At 51.5% G+C, this 7922-nt stretch overlaps 1 protein-coding gene across 1 annotated transcript; it reads left to right on the forward strand.

Annotated features, from left to right (window-relative positions):
* Nucleotides 1-1448: 1448 nt before the first annotated feature.
* Nucleotides 1449-5225, forward strand: LOC113484408. The gene is made up of 6 exons (XM_026856789.1): nucleotides 1449-1724; nucleotides 2363-2623; nucleotides 2969-3016; nucleotides 3416-3520; nucleotides 4002-4048; nucleotides 4339-5225. Exons 1-6 carry the CDS (start codon nucleotides 1556-1558, stop codon nucleotides 4525-4527), a joined length of 819 nt encoding a protein of 272 aa, XP_026712590.1. The 5' UTR covers nucleotides 1449-1555; the 3' UTR covers nucleotides 4528-5225.
* Nucleotides 5226-7922: the final 2697 nt, after the last annotated feature.

Genomic DNA, 7922 nt, shown 5'->3' on the forward strand with positions numbered 1-7922 from the left:
GCTGACAGGAAACTAAAGCAGAGGAAATGGCAGGTGGGAGCAGGTTTTGCTCTGAGCTAAAGAGGAGGAGAGGTGGCAGGCAATGGAGAGCCTGTGGGGAGCAGCAGAGGTTGCACCCACAGAGGTGGGGGACACAGAGGGGCCTGTGCCCCTGCCTGTGCTGCCCACATCCCTTTGGTGGCAGGGGTGACACAAGCTGCGTCTGACGTGGTGGACATTCCTGTCCTGGTGTCCCTCCTGCCAGAGGTGGTAGGGGGATGCAGGGGGCCGCCTGGAGCACCCCATCCCCACAGAGCAGGAGCCAGGACCTGCGTGCTCATGGCCAGAGCAGGGGGCAGGGGGCTGCAGGGGTCCCTGCCTGGCTGGGGCTTGTACATCCCACGTGAGAGGAACCAGAAAGCCCTGAACAAGCCCAGCCCCGTGTCAATCCGCAGTGGTCCTCGGTGTTTGGGGACTGGCAGGGTGTGGGGATCCCCACCTGAGCTCAGCTAACACACTGTATGGGGTGGACATCACACTGTCACCCCCCCGTGACGCAGCATGACTCTCCAAGGGTTCCCTGGCTTAAAGCAAAGAGGACTCGGGTAGTGTGGGGAGGCGGTGCTGTAGGAAATTGCAAAACCCTTTCCCCTTGCACCTGCCTATGCCAGCGACAGGGAGCTACTGGGCTATGACCTAAAATGCTGGGAAATGGCCATCAGCAGTGCTCGGCTGTGTTATTTGGGTCTGTCTCAGGGCTGAGGGCTCATGGCTGGGATGAAACCGCAGGAGGAATCAAACAGTGAAGAGGGGAGATAAAAATCAGGCTGAAGCAAGAGAAGAGGAAGAGAGGGGGAAGCACAGAGGGAACTGCCTGGCTGAGTGATGAGGAGGCAAGCTCCCAGAAGGGCTGCAGCTTGCCCCTGCTGAGCAGTGACCCTCACGCTGCAGGGAGAGACTGATCCCGCCGGGCACCCAGCATCGTTGCCGTGAGTCTATCAGGAAGGCATCATGGAGGTCCAGATGGCTGGTGGCTTTCTGCCCCTGCTGCTCCTTGCCTGGCTGCCTGCTGGTGAGTTCCCCTGTGCCCTCACCTCTGCTCTGAACTCTTCTGTAGGAGGTTTGGGACATGGCTGCTGCTGCTTTTTACTCTCCTCTTAGAACATTTAACCCCTACTTCTGCACCAGCACCTTGTCACTTCCTTGCAGAGGGTTCCCCCTCTGCAATTGTCTGCACTCAGGCTGTGGGCTCTGCCCATGGGGACCAAATTTCAGGCTTCAGGGCTTTGAACCAGCATTGCCTTCAGCAGCAGGGAGAGAAAACTGTTGGGGAGGGTGGGAAGGAAATAGAGATGCTTCTGAGCCCAATGACTGAGAAGGGGGCCAGCTTCACACAGAGGATGTGGATACTCCTTAACACTAACCCAACCCTCCATGGTTGATTTTTTCTTTGGTAGGACTCGTTCACCAGATTCCACCCACGATCGATGTGTCAGTAAGGTTAGATCTCATCTTGCAGTGTCTGGTCCAGCCAGGCTCAAACAGCACTGCTGGGAAGGTGAAGGGGCTTAATACCATGCAAAAGAATGGAAAAAAGCAGAATGAAGGTGGTGTGGAGATGAACGAGAGTTCTGCCTGTCCCATCTTCACCAATGTGAACAACGCTTCTATGGGAACATGCACATGCAGGGTGGAGAACATGACAAACGTGTCTGAGAACAGACATTCTGATCAGAACAAGCACGGTAAGAGACACAACGCACCAACACCTATAGGAGCAGGGAGAAAGGACTGAGGAAGGGGGGAAAGAAAGGAATGAAAGGGAGGACTGCTGAGAAGCTGTGAAGTGACTTCAGCTCAGAGGTTCAGGAGCAATTCTGAAGTACTCCAGAGAGCATTAGGGGATGGGATGAAGACAGAGAGGCTGGGGGTGGGTCCACTACATTTTTTTTGCTTCTCTAGGACTGACCATTTCCCCAGAGCTAGCCCCCTAATCCCACCTCACACTTCATGAAATGGTGGAACCTGAGCCCACGGCCTTGGTGGCATGTCCTGCTTGGGTGCCACAAGACCCTTCTGCCTCTGTTGCAGGAGGAAGAGGTGTTTTCCCCCTGATCCTCCCATTTTTAATTCTTTCTGAGACAGAGAAATTCTTGTGCACTGCACAGCATTGTGTGTCATCATTGTGCAGTTTTTCAATATTTAATGTTGAGGAACACTTAGCAACCAGATTTGGAAAAAAAACCAAACATCAACTGCTAGAGGAAAGGACAGTTACATCACTGTATCTCTTATGCGTGACGTGCTAGTGGGATGCAACCCTTTCCAAGGTCATATATATGACTTACGTTTCACTTATCACTTATATTTTTGTCTCTTTCAGGGACAGTCAGCCAGCCAAAAGAGTCAGTCATCACCATGAAGTGCAGCTTCAAGATTTGGTTGGAGAATCCTGTGGTACATGTGAAGTGGTACAAAAATCCGTGTCTGGAGGTGAGGAATCAAACCAATACCACAGCTCTGGGAAAAAACTGTACCAATCTCACCATGTGTGCAGCCAGCACAGAAATCTGTGGGTTTAGGATGTTCATCAGAAGAATAAACTTGACGGACACTGGACACGGCCCACAGGGGACAGTTCCCAGTAAGTGGCACCACTTCTGTTTTCATGAGAGTGATGAGTGGGCAGAGAAGGATGCTACAACCAACACCCCCCGGTACCCCCGTGCACCATTTCCCCCAAAAGTATCCTGGGCACTGGAGGAGCTGACAGAGCACGGTCTTTTTGGCAACATACCCCACCACAGAGCTGCTTGGCCATCGGGTCCCTGAAACAGGACCTGCCAGATCCTCCAGCTGCAGTGCGTCAACTGAATGCTGAGGTGGTGGGGGCTGCCACGGCGGGAGTGGGACCGTTGGGCCTGTGGGTGTGAGGAGCAGGCTGTCCTCTGCCTCTGGGCTGTCTCTCACTTGTGTTTCTGTCTTCCAGGCTGTGGCCCATCTCAGACCAATGTCACCAAGGTGGAGGCCTGTACAGGTGAGTCCCCACAGCCCCATGGCTGCAAGGGTGGTGGGCAGGAGGGGCCCTCAGGGAGAAAGAGTAGCACTAAGGGGCTAATACATCTTGATGTTTTCCCATGAGTGGGTGGGAGCCGCTGGCAAACTGGGATACACACCAGCGGATCAGAGGCTGCGAGCTGGGAGAGTGCTCTGATGCTCTGAGCACCCCCTGGCTGAGTTCAGATGAGTTTTTGGAGACCATTCCCCACAGGATTTTGTCAGCACCCCAGGGCTATGGGGGCTGTGGGTGGTTCAGGGTCTGGAAGCCCAAGTTTGGAAAAGAACTGCCTCCTGTCAAAAGAGGCACCATCAGCATGTGTCCCCGTGTGGTGGGATGGCAGCTCATGAGTGCTTCTGTGATGGTTTGTGTGTGCAGGACTCAAATTCTTCACATGTATCATCTTCGGCTTGGCGGCCGGGACGTTTCTTTACATGCCGATAATTGGCCTTATGCTGTGGCAGTGCAGAAGGAACAGCAAAGGTAAGGCTGAGCCCACCCCAAGACTCCATCTCCTGTGGGAGCCAGTTGGCATCTCCTCCTCACCAGCTGGCCTGGACAAGCCCAGCCTTGGGAGATATCCATCTTCGATAACCTTCTGCTCCTGCTCACTTGGTGTTTCCTGCATGAGTTTGTCCTCCTGGACAAGCTATCCTGGGGTGAAGAGAAGGTCCACCCTCTGCCCAGCTCCTGGCGAGAGCCTGGTTATGGCACAAGCCATGGTGCAAGTGAAACAGGTCTTGCACATCACCACATTTCCAGAAGTGTTCAGCTCAGGTCCAGCCCCTCCAAAGGCTGTTAACTCCTTGCCAACCCCTCCTGCCCCTTGGCCACCTTCAGAACCAGCCAGCTGCAGAGCCCCATCTTCTTCTGCAACAAAAGCAGGATAAATGCAGGTGTTTTCTTAATTTAATGATCATCATAATTATTTTAACTACTATTTAAACCATCTTTCCTTTTCCAGGAAAGCTCTCAAGCAGGCAAGTGGCTACAGAGAATCAGCTTGGCATGGTAAGCAGGGAAGGCCTCACACATATCATTTCCTTTTCCCTGTAGAAAAAAACACTAGCTGTTGAATACCCATTTAAAGGATTTCAGAGTAAAATCAGCTTTGCTTTCTGAAAACGTGGTCCTAAACACTTTTTAATTCCTGTTAAATAGGGGCTTATCACCTTCTGAATAGGTAGTACCTTTGAGCAAGCAGGATAATGCTTGGGCAGTGCAAATAGTTGTGTCTGTGGAAAAATATTAGCAGGGGAGATGCAGAAGGGATGCTCTACTCATTGCTCTCTCTCCTGCAGGCAGCCCCAGTGACAGGGACCGAGGACCTGACCTATGCCAACCTGAAATTTGAAAAGAAGGAGACAAAACCCGCCTCCTCTGATGTTGTTTACACCGAGATCAAACCATCGCAACAACAGCAGAGTGCAGAGGATGCCGGTGCTGCCAACGCAGGGGTGGATGTCTCCACTGAGGGAGAGGGCAAATGAGGGAGAGAGAAGGGACAAGCAGCTTGTTGTACACCTGTCGGGGTCATCATTCCTGAAAATAAGGCATTAGCTCATAAGAAGTACAATCTTGGCGACTAAAGCCACCTATTTGCCCCCAAATGGATGCCACTGTGCTTTACATTCCCCTGGAAGAAGCCATCTCTCGTGGTGAGGACAGGGCTCTTCCAGCTGGTTTTCCCTTTGTCTCCCCGCAGCCCCAAGTACTGTCAGGCCTTGGCAACTCCTTTCATGGTCTTTGGTCATTGATGGGCTCCTCTAGCAGTTTGGTCTGTGTTTCAGTGATGTCACGGTGGTCCAGGAAGCACTCAGTGTCTCCTGGGTGCTGGACATGCTGGGTGGGGTGGCCATGAGAAGTTCCTTGTGGTGCTGGAAAAGTCCTGGAGTGATTTTCTCCAGAGCAGGTACCTGTTGTGGCATAGGTTGAACTTGCAGTAGTTCAGTCACTTGAAACACAAGGAGCGGGTATGAAAAGACATCATTTGCTTTGCAGAGGTGCAGCGCAAGTACTGCTGCAGTGATCTACATGGATCTGCTTCATAGCAGGAGTTGACGGGTATCCTCATGCATGTAGAGCTCTCCTGTAATTTTGAAAAATAAAATAAAATAAAATAAAATGTGATGGTTTTGCCCTCAGTGTTTCCAGTTCCATACTGCTGATGGAGACCCAGCTGAAGTCCATCAGAAACAGTCACGAAGCCCTGCAAATTTGTCACCAAGAAACAGTCACTAAGCCCCTGCAGACTCAGTCCAGTTTGAGAGTAGCCTGTGGAAGACATCCCCAAAGCAGTGGCAATGGAGCTCCTGGTGTCCTGGGGGCAGAGCTCAGGTCGTTTGTGGCCAAGAAGACAAGGCAAGGCATACAGAAAAGGAGAAATTGGGGAAAACAATCCCAAATATTGGAGGGAACAACCAGTGGAAAAGGGGGTGGGATGTGAGAGTCAAAATATTGAATTGGGGAGGCTCATATAGGCATCACAGTTGCTGGGGGTTGCTACCCATGGATTCAGAGAAGAACCAGGCTCCACCAAACTGCAGGACATCCTTGCCAGCCTCTTCCTGGATACGTGCAGTCATGGAGGAGGAGGATCCCTAGGCGTGCCCCAGTTTTCCAGGGAAGACCTAAATTAAAGAGGCAGGCACAAAATGCAGCCAAAACCTCAGTGGCAGCTCCTGAGGGAGCTGGAGTAGGAACTGGCATTTGAAGGAGACATGCCAGGTCTCCTCCTGGATGCAGAAAGGAAGCAAGGTGGCAGATGTCCAGAACCTCTCACTGCCCATCACTCCTTGGGGGCTTTTCTTATTTACATGCCCAGAGGTCCATGGGATTTGGCTTAGAGCAGACACTGCTCAGCCACGGCTCCCACCCTGTCCTCATGGCAAGGAGATCCATTGCTTGTGCTTGAGTGGGACATAAGGGTGGCCATCTCGCATGCTCCTGACATGCTGGGGCAGCCAGGGAGGTTGGAGTGGAACAGAAGTCCAACAAGAGATCAGTGCAGCGTCTGCTGGCCACCTTTTAGTCAACAGTCAGCTGAACATGAGCCAGCAGTATGCTGAGGTGGCCAAGAAGGCCAATAGCATCCTGGCTTGTATCAGAAATAGTGTGGCCAGCAGGACTGGGGAAGTGATTGTCTCCCTGTACTCAGCACTGGAGAGGCTGCACCTCAAATACTGTGTTCAGTTTTGGGCCCCTCACTACAGGAAAGACATTGAGGTGCTGGACTGTGTCCAAAGAAGAGCAACCAAGCTGGTGGAGGGTCCAGAGAACAAGTCTTAGAGGAGCAGCTGAGGGAACTGGGGGTGTTTAGCCTGGGGAAAAGGCTGAGGGGAGACCTTATTGCTCCCCACAACTACCTGAAAGGGGTTTGTAGTGAGGTGGGTATCAGTCTGTTCTCCCAAGTAACAAGTGGTAGGATGAGAGGCCTTAAGTTGTGCCTGGGGAGGCTTAGATATTAGGAAAAAATTCTTCACCGTAAGTGTTGTCAAGCACTGGAACAGGCTGCCCAGGGAACTGGTTGAGTCATCAGCCCAGGAGGTATGTAAAAGACATGTAGATGCAGTGCTTAGGGAGATGGCTTAGCAGTGGACTTGGCCATGCTGGGTTAAGGGCTGGACTCAATGATCTTAAAGGTCTTTTCCAATCTGAAACATTCTATAATTCTATATAGCCAGGTTGGGTGGCCATTGGACTGGCCCACTGCAGCCCTTCTCATGTTCTTACAGCATGAAATGACCAATGTTGTCATTTTAAGGAGAAAAGGGTTTTAAACAAGCTGACTTCAACTTAGAGGGACTGCTAGTGACTCCAAGAAGAGCTGAGCAGGACATCTGAGACTTGTATTAAAAGCCTTGGCTATCCTTTGTGGAGGCAAGAGGGAACGCTTCAGAGGAGACAAATACAGCTGCAGGTAAGTTCTTCAGCATCCCACTGAAAAGAAGGCCACAAGGAAAGGAAAATCACAAAGGACATGACAGAATGACATGATCACTAAATTGTGGAAGCAAAATCAGAAGGCTAAGGTGCAAGATGAGTTAAGACTAGCAAAGGGCTGTAACGGGCTCCACATTTGCTTAACAGTCTTGAAAAGTAGAGGAAGGAAAAGGAAAAGCTTGACCCATTGCTTCCCCAAGAGAGAATCACTAGCCAATGAGGTGGAGAAAGCTAGGATGGTTGTAGTGCTGCTTTTTGCATCCTCCCTTACACCCAGGGTTAGTGGGGATCAGCTCTGGGATGGCCTTTTTAACAGGGAACCAGGAAAGAAGCCATGAAATAGCCTTGGAGCAGTTACATGGGTGAGCAAGAGGTGAAGAAATGCAGCCAAGGTTGTTTAAGCAACTAGCTGAGACTATCTCTCGAGATCTCAGGGGCTTTAGCAAGTGCAGGCAGGAAGGGTGGGGCCAGTGTCTTTGTCCATCAGCTATTTGTAAAAAGGTGAAGCGGCTATGGCCAGCGCTGAGCCTTTGAATTTGTTCTCAGAAAGATGCTATAACAAGCAGTTAAGCAAGTGTGTGAAGATAAAGCAGTAATAAACACAACACCCTTCTTGCCCCAAACATGGTACATGCCACCTCCATAGGGACAGAGGTCCCCGTGTTGTCCCCATGTGTGCTCAAGGCAGGTGGGTGAGACATCCGTGATGGGTTTCCATGCCAGTGCAGTGTCCTTGTTGCCTCGCAAGCTCTGCTTGCTGCATGGAGGAACCCTGACTCAGAGAAACAAAAGTGCTGCTTCTCCCAGTTCTGTTTGTTGAGGGGTTTTTTAAGGCAGAATAGTAGCAGCAGGCACCAGGGGACATCATGGAGGAACCACCCAACCTGGAGAAGAGGGCTACCAGGAGTGCAGCCAGGGAGGTCTCTGCAGCTCTCTGGGAGCT

The sequence above is a fragment of the Athene cunicularia genome, assembly GCF_003259725.1.
Source record: "Athene cunicularia isolate RWA chromosome 11 unlocalized genomic scaffold, athCun1 chr11_part1, whole genome shotgun sequence".
Lineage (NCBI taxonomy): Eukaryota > Metazoa > Chordata > Aves > Strigiformes > Strigidae > Athene > Athene cunicularia.